General features: G+C 45.5%; 1 protein-coding gene across 1 annotated transcript in view; it reads right to left on the bottom strand.

Annotated features, from left to right (window-relative positions):
• Nucleotides 1–11669: 11669 nt before the first annotated feature.
• ARHGAP31 (Rho GTPase activating protein 31) overlaps nt 11670–20185 on the bottom strand; it is a 55688-nt gene continuing 47172 nt past the window's right edge. The window contains exons 8-12 of the mRNA XM_009697886.1: nt 19411–19535; nt 16949–17008; nt 15660–16286; nt 15025–15338; nt 11670–14138 (exon numbers count right to left, since the gene is read on the bottom strand). Coding sequence (XP_009696188.1) covers nt 11670–14138; nt 15025–15338; nt 15660–16286; nt 16949–17008; nt 19411–19535 — 3595 coding nt within the window. The remainder of the gene's footprint in view (nt 14139–15024; nt 15339–15659; nt 16287–16948; nt 17009–19410; nt 19536–20185) is intronic.

Below are 20185 nucleotides of genomic sequence, written 5' to 3' on the forward strand. Positions count from 1 at the left end.
CAGAAAAGAAAATTACTATATATGCTTGCTCCAGAAAAAATCTCTCTCTAAAACTAGGTTGAGTGTAAATCAGAATGCTAAAGGCTCCAGCAAGGGCTATGTGAGCAAAACTGTAACCTCCTGTGACCAATAAAGACGGATGCTTCAAGGGAGAAGACTACAGACTTCTCTAATGTATCTTACTGTTCAACTTCTGTTCTTGGTCTCTGTCACCCATTGCCTTAGAATAAGGCAGATTCTCTAAAAGTTTAAGTGTGTCGGTAGTAAAGATATGACACAGATAAAGTCTGTTGCTAGTCAAGCCCAATAAAAGGCTATCTCACTCCTCAGCAATATGCTGCCTATATTCAAGCCTACCTCCTGTCACTGACGAAACTACTGCATGTGCTCCTACCTTCAGAAGTGCCAGTCCAAGAAAAGCTCTACTTGCTAACAAGTGACTCCTTCAAAAAGCTGTTATGTACTTCGCACAAGATTTCACACATCTACGGGCTGGAATCTGTGCGGAATATGAGGGGTCCTGTGCTGTAGTTGGCTTTGCGAAAGTGGCTGTCCCACACCCCTCGGTTACCATGCTTCTTGCTTCAGTTACCTGCATGTATATGATCACGTTCCCTATGTAATTCCCCTTCCACATCCCCATATCAGGTAGGACAAAAGGCAAATAATGGCAACGAGTATTTCTTGTGAGAAATGCAAACAAGGAGCTAACTGAACCAAATTCGGTCCTTGTCTCAGCAGCTACAGTTCTCACTTAGTTCAATAGAGGCTGTTTACTTTGACCCAGACTGATCTGGTGTCTTTCCTAGTGAACACTGCAGTAGTTACGTGTGTTGTGTGAAATATGCTCCTGTATACAGCGTTTTAAGGTGAAGCCTTTTCCTAAAGTGTACTGGTTCAGGTCCTGACGCTTGCCAGCTGCCTTGATTCTTTGTTTTTGTATATTCATCAAAATACTGATTAAAAAGAAGTGGAAGTGAAATTTGTTTCTTGTTCAAGATTGTGCATTTGGGAAGGGGAAATGATAAATGTCTGTATCTGGGACATCTGGGGCAGTGCAAAGGCAGGCTTTAAAGTCCTGCCCTTGCTTGGCCATCCTGAAGATCAGAGTGCAAAGCACCACGATGCACTGTGCTACAGAAACTCTGTAGCTGGATAGTCCCTTGCTGGGGGAGAGAAAGCGGCAGCTATAAGGGCGAATGGCTTGAGGAAGAAATGGGTCCCTGCAACATAGAAAGGGTTTTCTGTATGAATGTGCCTTCAGATAGGAAAATCCCTATGGATCAGTCCCTCCACTGGTTGAGTGTGGTAGTCACCGTGTTGGAGACCCTGGACTCTCAGCAATTTCCATAAGGAAACTAGTCTTCAGCACTTTTTTGTGAGACTCAAGGCGTGGATAGACCAAGTGGACCATGTAAGTCAGTGCTCTGGGTTTGTTTTTGAAATGGGGGGGGAATTTGATGGTAGGGAGTTTTTTTGTGTGTATGTTGCTGAAAGCTATGGTAATACCTAAATCTAAAGAAATCTAAAGAGAATCAGTGTCTGCCTAAGTTAGGCAGCAATAGCAAAGACTGAGTTCTCTGCTACCTGCCATGGACTGCAAATCCCTGCCAACTGCAGCAGCAGAGAGGAGAGAAAAGGGGGAGGAAGGACAGTGCAGGCACAGCCTCAGTCGTGGCAGCCTTTGTGGATAGCTGCACTCCAACATAAAGTTCTCTTGCTCAAGTTATTTCTGAAATTCAGGTAGCTCTGCAAATGGGTGAAACAATTGGCTATGGGACTTTCTAGAGACTAGCAAGGCCTTCTGCATATGGATGTGGCTGGAGGTACAGCCTGGAGAAAACTTTAGGACCACAGGTAATTTCAAATATTATTTTCCTCCTTCAGTCTTTTGCTTCAGACCTGGAGGTCTCTTCCTTCCTGCTACAGATAAATGTGGTGTGATTATAGCACTGTGCTCAATATAGAGAAAAAGCTGCAGGGTTTCACATGAGAAAAGGAACTGAGACTACTTTGAATAGACTATTGCAGTATTAACTACTCCAACCAGTTTCAAATGATACCATTGACCTATTGCATAAGCCACAGCTTAAGTCAATTAAGCTTGAGTTCTTCAAATTTGCTTTCTGCTTCTTAAGCCTTTCCTCACATTGCACTTTATGATTTATGTTTTAAAAAAACAAAAGCTGTGATGAACAAGTGATCTGGGCAATGGTGGATCTATGCAGAAGTGCTAAGCATGCCACAATGCAACCAGAAAAACCCAGCTTTATCTGCCTGAACTAAGGAGGAAGAAGAAGACTGGATGATGGCAGAATGATGTTGAGCAGGCTTGTGAAAAATCCTGCATAGCTTTTTCTGGTTTTTCAGCTTCTGAAGGTTGATTCCAATCTGTGCAAGTTCTACTACACCTGGGATGCCAGCAGAGGGTGAGGAAGGGATGGAGTCCATGAAAGGAATGGTGGTGAACTAGTTTACGTGTTGACTGAGGCTTGTAAAGAAATCCTGATCATTCTCAGCTGTTTGGATTGCTGTCTGAAGGCATGGATGTATGTGGTCTTCAGAGCAGGCCATAGGCATATGCGCATGAAAACTGCTGGACTAAGACAGGATGAAGAAAAAAAATTCTTCAGGTGGAAGCTGTGTGGTTTGTTTGCAGATTTTCTCTGTGTATTTCTCCTCTGTAGGTGTGAATATTCACAGTTGTCTCCTGGCAAAAAAAGGATGTTTCAATTCTCCCACGGAGTTACCAAACGTATTTTTAGATTATTAATTTATTGTAATATTCCCAGCTCTGAGAAATCAGAGTCTCGCAGAGAAACATCCTCTGTTCATACTTGACAGAGCAGCGTGCCCTCCAAGCCCACAAGAATCCCAGATCCTCAGCTGCTCTGCTCCCGTACATACACAAACATAACCTGATGTGTTTCACATTGTTGAATATTTGTGGCTGGCAGTACTGGAGGTCTCTGTTCCTTCAGGAAATGGGGTGATGTAGGGCTGCCTTTGTATATTTTGTGCCTTGCCCCCATTTTTCCAACAGGCTTTCCTACCCCTTCCTGCTTTCCCCTCACTTCTGCTTGAGATCTCTTTGCACAGACTCTCTCAGGCCCTATTTCTCCTTACCTTGCTGGTTCATATACGACATACAATGCCCGCTATGTGCTGTGCTTGCATCTGGCTACCCACCTCAATACAAAAACCAGCAACCAGGCTGTGGGTGGCATTCAGTATCCTCTGACCCAGACGATTTATTCCCCATCCTGCTCACTGCCATGGCATCTTAGTTTTTCACATTCCTTGCAACAGGGACTTGTGCCAAGCAAATGTTTATTGGGACCAAGTATGACCTAAAACTAGCTCATAAATGAAGCCTCCTTCTCCCACCCCTTGGCAGCCCTGCCCTCTCTGGCAACTGGGGAAAGCCTCTGCAACGTGTGGTATGCTGGGAACCTCCTGCAAGAACTCTCCCTGTAATCTCAGGCATCTATCTTTAGGAGATCCTGCTGCGTGAGGAGTTGAGGATGACTGCTGAGGGTTTATTCTCAACAGGAAAAAAAGGTGAGGGTGTTTCTAACTGTGTTAGCTTGCACGTGAGGTGAAATTCCAGCACAGGCAAGGTCATCTGCAGTTCTTTCACGCTCACCAACTGAGATAAACTCTGCAAGAGAGCCAAGTGATGAGCAGTGAGCTGCTCTGGCTTCTCAGGGCTGTTACTGACAGTGAGTGAATGCAGGACTGAAAACTTTCCCTCTCTCTATTTTTTATGAGGCAATGTCCACCTTTAGCAGGGCACTGTGGCTGGCACAGAGGCTGGAGAAGGTAGAGCCAAGCCACTTCAAATAATCCCTGAAAATAACCAGCCTAGTCTTTTCACATGTCTCTTCTGCCTCCACTGTCTGACCGTCAATGTTTAAAGCAAATTATCTCACAATACAAAAAAAGTGAGTAAAACAGTTTGTGAGCACCTGTTTTTTCTGATCTAAACTTCTTCCTGACTCTTATGAAAGAGGAGGGAAATAAATAGTTACCTGATGATTTTCAGACTGGCTCAACGCTACCTTATGGCTGTTGTTTTTGTTTTTTTTTTTTCTTTTTCCTTTTGGGGTTTTACTTATCTGGAAACTTTCCCTGTTTAATAATCATCATGTGTGTTAGTCTCCTTTCTCCAGCTCTAGTTGTTAACTCTGTTCCTGCTCCTCGTGGTTCATTCTTAAGCAGCTATTAAGTACTTTTTGAAGTAATTTCCTCTCACTGAATTCAAATATTTCCTGGTCTTTTCATATAAGGGGTTTAGATGATAGAGAGATATGTGCTCGCTATAGCAGATGTGCTATGGGAAAAACCAGATGTAGTTTTAAGATGTATCTGGACCCAAAGTGCATCACGTAATTCCTATGAATTTTCTAGGTTTGCAAAATGTGGTTCATCTCACACTGCAGTTGCAAAGTAGACATGAGAAAATAGCTACCATTTTTTATTATGGAGTGAACCAAACATTCTTGTTTTAACACTCATGCTTTAGCTAACTTTTGGGGCATCAGGACTTGGCCAGGTCTGAGTTTTGCAGCTCCCATTCGTTTCTAATCCTTGACTCTGAAACTGTTCATCCTTTACCCTTGCAGTGAGACATGTTCTTTGAAAAGTTTATCCTGCTCAGACGGAAAATGAACTCAGAGATCTACTGCCTTTCTCCATCTTGGCCATTATGATCTGATTCTTTTTGTTATTGATGCCTTGTGCCAGCTTGGCCTAAGTCTCCCCCGCTGGGCTAAATTTCCTTCCATGCACTGCCTGTCTTCCCTTTGCTGCCAGTTGATCTTTAGCATCCATACCAGCTAGACCTGTCCTGTGTCCCATGGCTGCTGGATTCCTGTGTTGCAAGGAGGATGCGTGAGACGCTGGTATCAAGTGCTCTTTGGCGCTGCGTTAGGTTGTTTCCTGGTAAACAGCCAGTTTGGGAACTTGCTTAATCCTAGTTTTGGCTTAGCCGAAAGTACCCAAGATGTTATAGCTGGTGCTTCCAATACAACCTACACAGATGTTTGTCCTGAGTCAGACCTTCAAACTCATAGTGATGGGAAAACAGGCAAAATGGATTGGCTGAAATTGTGTTCAAGCACTTCAGTGTGTTTAAGCACCCTGATTTAGGGCATAGTGCTGCATGGAGGTTGAGGTCTGCAGGGTGGCTTTTGCTTGATTCTCATAACCATGGGAATGCTGGGGGGCAGTTTGAGATTCTCCTTATGTCTTATGGCCAAGTCATTGCTAGAGTCTGTGGCACAAAGAATACAAAAATACTGATTCTCATACAGCACTCGTACACACACATTGGCTATGGCTAACAATTACAGAGGTCAACAGACATGGTTTTCTCTCCCACCTTGTGTGCCAGTTGCCACGGTAAGCAGGAAGCACAACCCAGGCTTTTTTCCTAAAGAGAAATTAAAGTCATGAAGGAGGTAGGAAAGGTAGTCAAGCCCTGAATTCAGCTGCTGAGTAGGAAAAAAAAAAAGTATTTCATTTAACCTAATGATTCATCTGGGGTTTAGGGAGAACAAAGAGCAGGCTGAACTGCAGGTATGCTCACTAAGGCTACAACCACAAGAATCCCTGTATTTTATTTTTTTTTACCCCAGGATAGAATAACAGACAGATACTAACAATATTCACTTTCATGGTACAGCTCAGTGACTGGATCAATGAGGGCACTGCAAGAATCCAGAGAACCAGGAAACTTAACTCATAACTTTTTTAAGTTCTTGCTTATCCTTTACAAATCAACAGAAGTGCATACACAATGCACCAAAGGCTTCATAATAACTTCTCTTGTTCCACTTTGGCTTCCCCTTTACAAGCACTGGGATCCCAAAATACTTCTGTACTCTGCTCTGTGTTACTCTGGATTATCACAGGCAAGGTAGAATTCTGCAGGAGATATGCTAAATGGGAAGATGTGGCTGTGCATCACTGAAACTTCAGCCTGGAAGAACTAAAAATGGGAGGAAAAAAAGATTAATTTTACCCTTGGAATTTTTAAAGCATTTCAGATAATGGTAATTGTACAGAAGTCTCCAAGCCCTCACTTCATTTTCAGAGCTGCAGAGCAGCTGTAGCCCTCATAACCTCCAGTCATGAAAGTATGTGACCAGGCCCTAACCTTCATCCCCATGGTCAAAACCCAGACAAACATAGCTTAGTGCCCTGGCCACTCATGCAACAAAAGAAGGGCTCAAACTCCATGTCAGAGGACGACAAATGCATTGGTACTGCATTCATAAACCAAATCCAGGAAAAAGAAAATGTTTCAAAACATCACTAGGGCACAGGTCTGTTTTTATAAAAACTCCAGTTTAATCTCATGGCTGAGACCTGGCAAAACATCGGGGTTTTTTGTGGCTGTTGGGGTTTTTTTTCTTTTTTCAAAGCAATAAGGCACAAAGGCAGTCAAGTCCACACAGAGAACAAAGCTTAAGGAAAGTACAATCCATCAGAGCTAGCAGGAGAAATCATCACAAACCAGGGCCGGTGGGATGGAGGCAGTCCTTTTCACAGTGTCTGATGTCCAGCCTTTCGTTTGACCTGGCAGCAAATAGTGTTTCAAAGGGAACCAGTGCCTGCAAGAACAAGGCCTAAGGTCTGGGCTGCTGCTTGGAGCCCTCAGGAAGCACTTGCCTCCTGCCATCCTTCCTTTCCAGGGCTGTTGAAGTCCTGCTCCATCTCCAGTTGAACTCAGTGGCAAGCTTTCCATTCCTTGCTTGGAGCAGAATTAGTTATCACCAAGCCTTTATATTGATTAGGAGCAAGCAAAAGTTAAACCAAATTGCAATCAGATACAGCTTCTCCCCCACTCCTAGAGATATTTTTTTTTCTAGAGACGGAGAGAAGCAAAAGGGACAACTGCAAAACCTGGGCATGCCTGAAAGGTAATATATGCTCCAGTAGATTATTTGCATTTTCAAGGACTGGGGAGAAGCTTGTGGTGGACAGCTGAATCAGTCCTTGCACTCTGGTCTCCCCTGATCTCATCCCTTCTCTCCCAGGACATGATCCAGCTCAGGAAGGCACATTCAGACCTTCTGCCCACCACAGATTAGCCAGAACTCATTTGCTTCTCCTCTATGGGCAAAAAGTCAGTTGATCTCACACCCTCGGTGCTACAAAAATTGCAGCAGAAAACAGTTCCATGCATCTGCCCAAGTTTCACAGATGTGCAGGATTCTATTTAGGCAATTCCTTCATTTTAATTACATTTCCTTTTCAATATATTTATATAGAATGTTCTTTTATATATTTTTATATATATAAATTTAACACAATATTCACCACTACAGGCATTTCAGAATTCATAAAGAAAGAAAAAAGATTTTGATTGCACCTTTGGACTCTGGATGAGGGAAAATGTTGCAGGGCTTTATGGATGCTCTGTAATACAGACCTAAGTTCCTCTGAAGCTCCAAAGGTGAAAAAAATAAGTGCTTCATTCTTTCTGAAGTGATAGCAAGGGATGGACAGCTCAGAGGAATGTGGCTTATAAGGTAAAACACAATCCTTATTTCTGTTTATTCTCCTGCCAATAAGGCATCTCCCACAAGAACTAACATTACCCATGTCCCTCCTTTCCATCAGAGGATTCTCATCTTTGCCAACCCAACCATTTTACTCTGAGCTACACTTAACAGAAGCTGCACAAACCCCTTGACTACATGGGACAAGGAAGTCAAATTTAGTTACTTGTCTCCCATTGGTAAAAGTCCCCAAGAAACTCACTCTGGTGACACCATATCATGGCTGAGGCTGAACCCATCTGCAAACTTGGGAATGGCCTTTACACTCTTCACAGTCTCAGGAGAATTGAAATGTACTGCCAGCTCCCTGAACTGATCCTTGCGGAGCTGCAAATGATGTGACAGCCTATTTAGGAAGGCCCTTTCCATAATGCCAAGAACAATCGACTAAGCTCTCCTGTATACAAAACTTCAAATCCTGGGCCAGACTTATCTCCCATAAGTCTGATCTATCCGTCTCCATAACGCTTTACAGAAAAAAAACAACAACAACAACAAAAAAAAACAACCAAAAACCAAATCCAAAACCAAGCAAAAAAGCCAAAATCCTTTCTTAAAGTCTCTAGTATTGCAGGGTTGTGCTGGAGGGCAAGAGTTTGGTAGTCACAATGTACCACTGCAAAACCCTGAACTTCAGAAGAGCTTCAAGTCTCAGGTTCAATCTGCTACTGCAGGGCGGCAGAGGACAACCTAAGGACTCTGAAGCAAAGATGACATCAGGCCTGACTCTGAAGCTGACCTCAGGAATGGCTTAGTAAAGTTGGATGTCAGGAAGCTCCAACCACACAGTCAGCACCATTCCATGGGAGATGGCTTCTGTCTTCTGGCTCTGTCCAACTATCAAGCTCTGGTCCTTGAAGCTGACTGCAACCATCAGTATCAACGTGGATCCATCATCAAGCATTACAAACTCTGCAGAAGTCTGAGTCTGGAGTTGGCAATGGTGACAGCTGTGCAATGGTGCACCTTGCAACTAAGCGAGTACTCTCAGCTCTGCAGGATCTGGGGCTTTCTCTCAGTGCTCGTGATACAAGCCCACTTGTGACCATAGAGCTAGAGTGATGTGCCTGCATTAAGCCCACTTGGCTAGGCTCTTGGAAGTTTGATCCATCAGCTGAAGGTTGGAGATTAAGTTGTAGATAGAGATGGGATTGCGCTACAAAATAGAGATGTCATTACAGAATCTCTGCTTAACTAAAACACAGGACCTGGATCTGAGTTCAAATTCTGAAACATCCTTAAAAAGCATAGTCTGGATACAGATTTTAGTTGAGACTGATCTTTAATATTAAGTAAAGATTTCTAATAATTTTCTCTTGCAGGAGTCTCACCACTTATGCCAAAAGCAGTATTACTTACTGGAACGCTGTTAAGAGTTGAGACAGCGTATTACATACAAATTGCCAGACCTCATTTCTTGTTCACAGATCAGCTTGTATGAGAATAAGGAGGGAAAAAAAAGAAGAACGGTTTTAAGGTGCCAAGGTTTCATCACATTTCCTTTTTCTTTTGATAAATGCCTTCGTGAGCTTTGCTGGCTCTGTTCCAGATGCCTTGGCAGTCAAAGCTTCTAGGAACTGAGAGAATATAAATCCCTATCCAAAGTAAACTATTTTGTTTATGCCAAAAAAAGTCCTGGGCATCATTTTTGCAACATTTACTTTCTCTAAAGCCTTACCACAATACCTTGTATCACACCTTCCCCAGTCATTTGCCATTAACCCAGCCATGGTGGTTAAAAGCTTTCCCATGAGGCAGTAAAAAAGGCATTTGGGTGCCATGTAAATGCAGCGCAGATCTGTGCTAACTATGAGGAGCATGGAGGACTGGCACTCCCCTGGTTTTAATGGGAGGCTGCACAGGCATCTTATAGTCTGGGAGGAGAATAGTACAATTGTCATGAAGCTGCATATTCTGGACCTGCCATCCACAGCTTGCCCAAGTAAAGCCTAGGTTGACATCTCTGAGAGAACACGGACCTGAACAAGAACTCCAGGCTCTTGTCTGGTTTAATATTCTCCCTCAGCAAAACTGACAGCACGGACTTAGCTCTCTGTTTTGTTCCCTCTATAAGGCATTATACATAAATCAGGAGTACAGTGGGGAGGATCAAAGACTGCAACTGGTGACAGGGAAAAGCCCTCTTGGTTTTTCATACTCCCTTTGGATATGGCAGGAGAAAATTCTGCTAAAGATATATTCCTTGCATTTATGGGCCTAGAACTTCTCAAAAGTACTCTGGCATCTCTCCCCTTTAGCAATCAAAGAGTGCAGAGAAAGCACCATACAGGCTCTGGGCTCTCCAGCAACAGTGACACTAATTAAAGGGACACATTCAGTACAGACCAGGAGCTCATGGGTTGAGTTTGCTAACAATTTGAAAATGCCAGTACTTCAGAAAAAAATCTCTAAACATACATCCATTGGGAAATTCTGACTGACACTCATTGTGGTGGCTATAGCATTTCCTACCAGATGTTCAGTTACTGCTTAAACTGTAGCCCATAATACCCATCCAAGGGCCTACAGACTCAGACATCTCCATGAATGATGGCCCTTGCAAACACCATTACAGGGACCATCTCAGTGCTGGCAACAACATCTGTGTTCCCATCTCCTCCATAGTCACTAGTGACACTTAAATTGCAGAGACAGCACGGGCTGTACCTGACTTTGCAATCGTCCACGGTCACATACCAGGCAATAGATGAGCCTGCAGAGAACGCAGAGTTACAGGCTTTATAAAGGAAGCTTTAATTCCATTCCTGTGGCAACTGTTGCTTATATGAATATGTATTTGCCTGTAGCAATAACAGCCCTTCGAGAAAGAGTTTAACTCACTTCAAATCCCCCTCTCAGGATATTGTTCATGATCTGTTCTGCAGTCCCACAAATCATCCTCTTTACCACACTCTAAATCAGTCTGGAAGAACTGAGGGCCAGGGAGGTGACAACCAGCCATGCTCTCAAAGAAACAGTGTAAAATCACAAGGAGAGGAAGTTTAAAGGAAGAAGAAGCACCTGGGGACATGCCACACAGTGGCAATGAAAGACCAAGGGTCAAAGATATGTCAGTCAGGGTGCAAGAGGGCAATAGCCCAAGGACATGCAGATCAGAAGATCCTCTTGCTCTTCTCTGCTGTTGGCAGTGTGGAGCACAGCTGGAGATAGTTGCAGAGGTGTCATCTGGTTTTAAGCAACGATGAAAATAGTTGATACTGGCCTTTGTTATGACTGTATCTTTGCTTTGATTGATACCAGCCTGAGAAGTCTCTACCGCTGGACAGTCAGCTGCACACTTACTCCCCAGCTACACAGATCTTGTCTGCCCAAGGAAGGTGTGGCTGAGCACCACACACCTCACAAGCAGGACTTGGAAGATTAAAAGAACAACTAGGCGTTACCTGTCCAGCTACTTTCATTCCAGCCATTGCACATGCTGGAAAGAGTACATCTTTGATGCAAGGACAGAGCTGGAGACACCGCCTTCAGGTTGTGTGTCACTGGAACATCCTTTGGTGTCTCATACACTGTGTGATTTGCTCATGCGAGCTTCACCTTCCTCTTCAGCTATCTCCAGCCTCCTGCACTGTTTATTTACACTATCTAAATCACACAACAGAGATGGATAGGCATGGTCCTTCACTGGTGGCTGGGAAACAACGGAAGGAGGTCCCAAATATCTGGACTTCACCTCCTCAGCAGATGTTGTGCCCTTGCACCCCGGGCTGCAGTGCTTTGGAACAGTGTTTCCTCCCAGCCCTGTTTTCTAATTATGTCAAGATTTATTTTTCTTTTTTTCCATAGGGAGGATGAGATTTTCATAGGGCTTGTTAGACAATAACTATGAGGAAATGCAAGTTCCCTAGGACTGGCTTATGAAAAAAAGCAGACAGTGAGGGACTAGGCAGGGGTGAGAAAGGGAAGGAAAAGCAAGACAAAAAGACTATGACTCTCCATAGCAAAATGCTTTGCAGGAAACCGTAAAGGATTCGAGTCCATCTTGCTCAAAATAGCTATAACAACAGCAAAACAGCAACAGAGGTGGTCTTGGACACTCCTATCTCATCCACCATGGAAAAGGAATATGAGAAGCAGTTGCTATTCTATCTGCCTCCCACTTCGTCCATCCAGAATCACAGAGCGCCTCTGGGGCTGATAAAAGCAGCTGGTAGAGGTCTCCAGTCTCTGGCCATTCTTGGGGATGGTCATTTTGTTCCTCAGCGTCACCCCCTCAGGCGTTGTCCACGAAGTCTCAGACAGATCGCCACAAATGGGGTTTGAAGAGGTGGTCTGAGTGGGGCTCCTTATGGGTGATAACAACACCCTGGAGTCTGCTGAAGAGGTGGGGTGGTCCATAATGGGGAAAGGGGGACTGAAGAGAATCAGACTTTGGGGCCTCCCAGGCCTAGATCTATAGGAAGGCTTGGAGAACCCTGATGGCCTCTCCATCTTTGAGGACTGTGGGTTATCTCCAGCTGTCTCCCCCTCAGAGGTGCGCTTTCGGCGCAAAACAGGGGCATCCAGAGCAGGGTAGTGACTGGACTGAGATGGCTCCAGCGGAGGGCCAAGGCTGCTGTGCCAAGGACAGGCTGAGTCCTTTTGAGCTGGGTCACTGTTTTCTTTCTCTGCTTTGGCTTTCTTCTCTGTCAGCGGGCTCTTGGGGGCCTCCAGGTGTCCCCATGCCACCCGTTGAGTCTGCCTGATGGCCTGTTTGGCTTCTGCTTCCTTCTTCTCAGCTGGCGGAGCGGCGTTCTGAGTCTGCAGGGGCTGAGGGATTTGGGTGTACTGAATCTTGGGCGGTATCACAGGCACCGCTCTAGCCTGGCACATCTTAATCATGAAGGAGGTCCTGACCGCCGACACGCTGACAGGGGCAGAGTTACGACGGCCTGTGGTGGCATGGGCCACTGCCAGGTAATCCAAGTCTAGATCCATGTGAGCATTGAAATGAGACCCCCAGGGGACACCTTTACCGGCAGCAGGGCAGGCAGTCGGCAGGGATGGGACAGAATCACTGCTTTTCACTTCCTTCTGCCCGCACAGGAGGTTGCCAGGGGCAGAGGGCATGGACAAGCTCTCAAATGTGAAGAAATCTGGGGCTGGAAGGAGTGAGTCCAAGTTGAGGGAGGATGGCCGAGTCTTCACTTTGCGAGGTGTTTCTTCACCTTTATTATTAAGCTGTGACTCAGTGGCAGAGCACAATGCTTTGGTAACAGTCTCTACTCCCAGGGCAGTGTCCTGAGACATGGATAACTCCTCCTTTGTGTTCTTCACCTGTGAAGAACTGCTTGGGTTATTTTTGTATGGTAAAGACAGCTCAAGCTCTTTGCTCCAAAGATTTTCTTCACTCACATCCACTTTCTTTTCCTCTGGCTCTGAAAGAGGGATTCTGGAGGGTCCTTCTTTCTCAGCTGGTGCTTCCTCCCTGCTGAGTGGGAACTTCAGCTCCTCAGGTTTTGAAGGTTCTTCTGGAGAGCTTGTGTCATTCTCATCTTGCTTAGCTTTGCCCAAACTAGAGTGGGAGACACGTTGTGTTTTGGGCAGCTCACAAGTCACTGGCAGAACGTCAGTGCATGGTTGCTGCTGGTCAGTGGCATCTATGAAAGAGTATGGGATAGTCCACAGACTCATCACTGTGTCTTTACTGTCCAGGGAGAGGCTGCGACTGAATCGTGGTCTAAGAGAAAGGCCTGACTCTGCTCTCTGGCCCTGTGGCTGAAACTCCTGTATCATCTTCTCCTGAATGTCCTTAAAGGTGGGGGAATGGAGTGGGCTTGTAACCCACTGGTGATCCTCCCATGGCTCCACAAGTTCTAAGCTCTGCACATTATCTGTCCAGGTATCCTCATCATCCTGGTCACCAGCATCATGGGTTCTGCTAACAGCGTTGTCCTCCTTCAGCTCCTGGATTCCAGCTCCAATCAGTGCCTCGGAGGAGAATATGTCCTTTTCATCAGCAGTCATTATCTCAGGCTTCTCTCTCTGAGTCTGGACTCTGGTAAGACCATCCTTTTCCCTCTGCGGCTGGCAAGTGCTACCTTTTTCTCTCCCTGACTCTGGATGTGCTCCTTTGGAACAAGAAAATTCATCACTTGGGGCAACCTCATTAAATTGTGATTGACTATGAAGCTTCCAGTCCAGGGAAGGAGTAAGACATTCACTCCTGTTGTCCAGCACTGGGTGGTGATTCTTTGGAGCGGTTGTGCCAGTCAGAAGAGCACCCAGTTTCGGTAGGGCTGAAGCACAGTTCTGCTGTGCAGCCACATCAGACTGGCAGTTGTGGAGGCTGTCTTGTCGTTCCATGCCTATGGCACCAAATAAAGGCACCTGAGTTGTTATTTGTGGTGTTCTGCTTGCAGATTTCTGCTCAGACAGTGTTGGACTCTGCCCTGGGCCACAAGAAGAACTATCTGTTTGTATTGAAGAAGAAGATTCAGAATTTAGGTCCGTCTTGGGGACAGCTGCTGGCAAAAGCAAGAGCTCCTCTTCAGGTTCGATAATTTTCAGTTCCTGCTGTATCTCTGGCCACAGCGGTTCTAGAAGGGCATGTGCAGGGTCCTCTTCAGTCTGAAAAACAGAAGAAAAGCCATGACCTAACAGCTCCCAAGTTACCAGTAAATACCTCTCCATTTCCCTCAGACAGTCCTCTTAGACAGGCTCCTGGATGAGCACACTGGTGAGTACAGAAACACAGACATGCATACTGCTACCAGTTCAAGGAAGGAAATACGTCTGTGAACAAGTGGGTTTGTGGAAGAGAAGATCTGAGGTGCAGCCAAAATGAGACCTGGACAGATATACTGAAAGAGTGAGGTGAATGAGTAGCTGGAATGTCTCAGCCCATTTCTCAGCTCTTCCCATTCAGGCTCTCTTGGCCTTGCGAGAGGATCTGCATTCCCAGATTGCACATGAACTGGAATGAATTGCCTGTTCAAGGAGTTATGCCAACAAATCTTTAAATAGCTGTCCAGAGATCAGTATCTTTGTAAGAAACTTGGTGAAAAACCTCTGCTAGAGATACAGAGCAGGCAAAAATAATAATAATAGTAAAATAGTGTATGAAGAATGGAAGAAAAAAGGACTTTTCAGGCTGTCCACTACAAATGGGACAGCAAAAACAGAGGGGAATTCAGAGACCATAGGTCAAAATGCTCAGACATCCGGACAGTCTCACAACTGGGGAGTCTCACAGCAGACAGATTTTACTGACTGCAATCTTATAGTTACGGGAAAAGAAGACCAAAAGGGGACAGTTGGTAGTTGTGTAAAGGTAAATCAGCCCATGGTGATGTGGACAGAAGTGAAATCAGTACATGGTCAGTTCTGGACCCTGCTTAACCTAGGTCATAGACCGAGTTTTCATGACTATGGACACACAATGAAACTTTAAACCACCTCTCAGTCACCACCATGACATTGTACCCTGTCTTTTTTCTCATGCCTTCTTCCTCACCACATCTCTTAAGGTTGACCCTTCTTCTTTCTTGGCTGTCTCGATCTGCTGCTGGCCACAGCTGCCTTCTGAGGAGCCATCCTTCATCTTGAGCTGTCCTTGCTCTGCCTTGTCTGCAGGGACCAGCACCGTATGAACCTCTGAGGCTGGTGTTTGTTCCAAGGTGGGACTCTGCTCTGGGGACTGATGGGGGCTGCTGCTGCTGCTTGTGCAGCTGCTTTGCCCACACAATGTCCCCTGATTTTCTGCCGCTGGCTGTGGAGTTTCTAAGGACTCAGGTTTCCTGGCTGCCACCAGCTCCTCAGGGTGAGAGCCTGGATCAGAAACAGAAAAGAATGATGTAGCTAGTTGTGACTGAAAACATGTGCCCTGAGGCAAAGTGGTGCTGTTTTAACCCAATGCCAACTAACAAAGATAAAGAGTTCCCTCTAGGTGCAAGGAGACATTGCTGGGAAGCCACCCACCTTCCCAGTCTCATTACTGCAACGAGCACCAACCTGACCTGCTACCATCAACATCCACCCTGCTACAGCTTGGTCTCTTTCCTGCCACAAGAGCAGGCTGGAGCAACCTCCAGGCCACCAAGCAACCTCCAAGAGCCCAACAGAGACTCCACATTCTTAACACACTTTTACCTCTGGATGCTGCTGCTGGCAGGGTGGGCCCCGGCTGTTTCTCCTTCAGTTCCAATGCCTGCTCTGTCTTTGTGTGGGTCCCCGCTTCCAGGGCAGAGGTGTTCGTGCTCTCAGTCACCAGGGAAGACAGCTCCTCTAGGCTGGAGAGGGAAAGCTTCTCCTTGGTGGGCACTCGGCAGGGCGTGCTGTTGGTGCTGATGACTGCAGATACCCGCAGGGGAACAGAGACGGCGAAAGGCTCTGAGATGTTCAAGGCTTTCCTCTGGTGACGAGGGGAAGCCTCCAAGGTAAAGAGGCTGCTTGGGAAGCCTGACTTGGCGGCTGCTTCGGAGGTGTAGAACATGCGTCCGCCTTTGGGGGAGGTCTGCTCGCTGTCAGCATCCTCTGCTGCCCGGAAGACCTTCAGCTGCTCAGGAGGTGACTTTGCCTGGGGTGTCCGGGGAGGACCTTTCTCCCCACTTAGCTCTGAGCTTCCTTTGGCCCCCATGGCAGATCCTTCCCTCTCCCACTCATTCTCCTTGCTGAGGTCATATGAACTGCCTGTGCCTCCTGTCCGTATCTTCATCACCGGAACAAAAAACCCTCCAGTAGTCACGGTCTGTTTGAATCTGCTCTTTTCATCCTCCCCTAGAGATGGGAAGATAGGAGGAAGTCAGTGGGAAGCAAAGCACTAGCACTTACTCCTCTGTGAGGAGCCCTCCTCAGTCTCTCCAGGGATGAGTCCTGTCCTGGTGAACACTCGCGTTTCCCCAGAGAGATGGGGACAGTAGGTACTGAAGACCTTGAGGCTCCAACCCTGGGGCCTCCTTCAAACTGGGCAGGCAGGGCTGGATAGGATGCCCTCCGGTGGAACTCACCTAAGACTTTTATTAGAGGTCCCTCTCAATCAGATGCAGTCAAGTCTAGGGCTAGTGTGCATTGCCCACAAAGATCACAGCTCCAGGGTTTATTGGCTTGTTGCAAGCACTTTTCACTTATGAATGGGAATTTTGTGCCCAGAATAACCAAGAACGAAATCAAAGCAGTCCCACTGCTAATAAAGATGCACCCAGGCACAGCAGTAACTTTCAGGTGCATACATCAACATAAAAGACACAGAGAAGGGTTAAAAATGCATGCACACAAAGGTGGGGGCACATGTCAGCAGTCATGGCATAAGCATACAAAGATACACAACAGGATGACATAGGCAAAGAAACAGACCACTGCATCCATGCAAGCACAGGGGAAAGCTGAGAATGCAGAGGTGCAATCCTTCACCCTTACAGTACAGGCTATTGATATCTCACCTTCCACTGGCAGGGAACACAGCGAGTCCATGCTCTTCGCAGGCCGAATAGTTGCTTTTTCTGTGGAAAATGAGTTTTAGAAGCAGGCTTCAGATCCTGTGGTTTTGCAGGTTTCAGCCCATATAGACCAAAGGCTACATATGGACGGGCATGTCAGGCAGATATCAAAGTTATTTTCCATCTCCAAGCATTCCCCCCTCTGTATCTACACCATGCAGCTTATTACCCACAACACTTGTCCACACAGCTGGGGATATCCTAGCGCTAACAACAGCTTTGCACCTGCCAGACATGTGGAGAGCTATACTTAACCCAGCCAGTCAACACCATCTCCACTGTGAAGAAGTTAAGCATCCCCAAAGCTGTTATGTGCCACTGCCCTCCCCAATTAAGTCAGGCTATTGGTTGTGGGGACTTTTTAACTAAACTAACATAAATGCCTTCCTGATAGCAAATGTTAGGATATTTTTATGTTGCATTCCCAGGCTCTCTTGCTGGCATGAGCATACCCTGCCTCCAGCAAGTACTCCAGGAAATTCATGAGGGTGGTAAGCAACCTGTTTTCCTGGTCATCCTTGCTGGAGTTGCTTGTCCAGAAACAAGCTGCCATTTGTCACCAGAAACTCTACAGGTCTGTTCCTGAGAGATTTTGGAAGCATGAGGCTGTTACTGCTCTGAAAAAGGGAGATGGAGGGAACGTAGCTGGCAAGGAAGCCAGGTTAGTCTCCGGCAGCCCGAAAAGGGTCCCTGGAGCTCTGTAAAATGTCTGGGAGCAAAGTTTGCTGTTTACAATGTTGCACACAGTAGGTGAAGTAGAAAGTGAGCAGGCTTGTTGGACTTCATTTGCTTGTATAATTAAAGTTTCTGGGACTGACTTTCACATGAGCACAGGAGAAACTCCAGCTACTTTTTGCATTCACTTGGAGTGCTGGCTACCTTTTACATTCATATGGCAAGATATCTTCCGCACCAGCTCAGCTTTCCTGGAGGAACAGAATTCAAGCTGTGGAGCTTGCATTTTATGTGACTTGCAGACTTGTGTGCACGGACACAAACTGTGTTAAAGCATGTGCTGAGTTTCAACAGCAAGTTTGTCTGTTCCCTTACATTAGGCTGTAAGCAGAGAGCACACAAAAATACAACATGGCAGCGCTAAAGCACTGCTTCTCCAAAGTACTATTTCAGTGCCTAAATCTCTGCACATGGTTGTGCATTTATGTGTCCTGTTAGTAAAAATGTACAGCCTCCGGTCACTCAGCACTATGCTTGGAACAAGGCTCGGCCCCCACGATCACTGGACTCCAGTCATTCCTGGGCATCCTTCGGTTAGCACTATTTTGGGACAGAGTATTCCTTATCAAAGTGAGGAGGTGATCCTATGATCAAAATAGGATGGAGAGCTATTTTGAGGTCTGCCATGGGCACCCTATGCGAGGCCATCTGTACATGCAAAACATGGGGGAAGGCAGGGATCCAAAATGAGCTGGATCCAGCGTTCGGCTTCACACTCACTTCTGATCCAAATACATCCTCTCTTATATGTGGTGGTAGGCAATGTTGCCAACATTAACCATTTTATTTTAAGTCTTGCAATGTTTGGTAGTGCTCCTCCAAGCACCAGCTCCTGGAGTCATAAGATTATCTAAAAAAAAATTCCACCTTCATCTTCTTTTTAAAAAGTAAAATTCTTGACTTGGAGATACTAAAAAAATCTAGGACATATAAACCCAAAACATTTATTTATGAACTCAGGTAAAAAAGGGTATGCTTTATTTTTAAAATTACGATCACTTTTAAGTCAACTTCATGATTTTTAGAACTTGAGTCATCATTTCTGAACACTGGGAACTGGCACTGCCATGTAATTTTCTAGGAAGCAGAGTGTTTAAGAGATTGCAGGGCTAGAACTTGGGATTCAAGCCAGGAGAAAAGACAACTTCTCTCTTGTAAATTCTGCAGAAGTAATAGCTTCCCTCCAAGTGCTGAGAGCCAGGAGCCATAGGAACTCCTGGGACCTTCTTTTTCACAAAAACACTGAACACAGTTGGTTATTTAATGCCCTTTAGTGAAAGGACAGCCTGGAAGGACAGCCATTCACCCAGTGCCATGCAAGGAACACAGGGAGCGAGAGGCTGGCTGGGCTGGAAGAGTGGACTAATCCAAACCTACATAGCATTTCCTAGGCCCCAAGCTTGACAGCTGGGCAACAGGAGACTATTTATCACATATCAAAGTGGAATATTTACTGTAGCCGTCTGGCACGTCCTCCTGAAAGGATGCTTCTCGCTATCACATGAAAACAAGACGTGCATGAAACTAGGCAACAAATGTGACCCCATTAGTCCATCTCATGTCTAGTGGTATTACTGTGGATGGATACATGGATACAGGTTGCCCCATGCTACCTATATCGCAGGAGAAAGCTGCAGAGAGAAATACTTAACTGAAAAGGGTGTTCTTACCAGAGAGCTTCTGTGCCCTTACAAAGACACTCCCGTTTCGGCTCAGTTTAGACTTTGATTCTGAGCCAGAGCGGCCCAAGTTAAATATCGACTTCCATTTCTTGGACTTGGTAGATAATTTTCTCCTGGAAGGAAAAAGGGTTCAGGAGGTTAGCAAACCCTAGGGACTTTTGTCTTTTTAATATCCCACAGAATCCTCTGAGCTCTCTCCCCTCAACATTGTCCTTCTTTTCTTCTCATATCTCTTTTAATTCTAAGGCGTGCAAGGCATAGCTACACAACCAGCTCTTGCTTTTCTGTAAGCGATTTATCTGTGTTGCTGATTTAACCATGTCATGGATGAAAAGACACCTAAGCCGACTCTTCAAAGAGTTGGTTCTGGCATCATGCTACAGCAGCTGTGATTGACTGAGCAAACAACCATGTTTGCCTCCAGAAAGGAGAGGGTTCCAAGGCTAGAACTATCTTACAATGCAGTAAAGAAAAATTGCCTTTTTAACAAGTTTTAATGACAGAATGCAAGATAAATTCCAGGAAACTGATGGAACTGGTACTCACTCAGTGCACAAAGCTATCCTTTAAAGTTCATGTCTTATAGTTTTCATGTATTTGCAAAAATAAAAGGATCCCTTAATAGGAACTAGCTATTAATGCTTCTCAGGCCAACATTAATTTAATCATAGGTGTAATATGATCAAATGCAAGTATTATGTACTAACTAAAAAGGAGGAGGCTTAAGGGAATTAAATCAATTTCTCAAAACTCTCTGAGGAAA

This window comes from Cariama cristata, unplaced genomic scaffold, assembly GCF_000690535.1.
Source record: "Cariama cristata isolate BGI_N322 unplaced genomic scaffold, ASM69053v1 scaffold20700, whole genome shotgun sequence".
Classification (NCBI taxonomy): domain Eukaryota; kingdom Metazoa; phylum Chordata; class Aves; order Cariamiformes; family Cariamidae; genus Cariama; species Cariama cristata.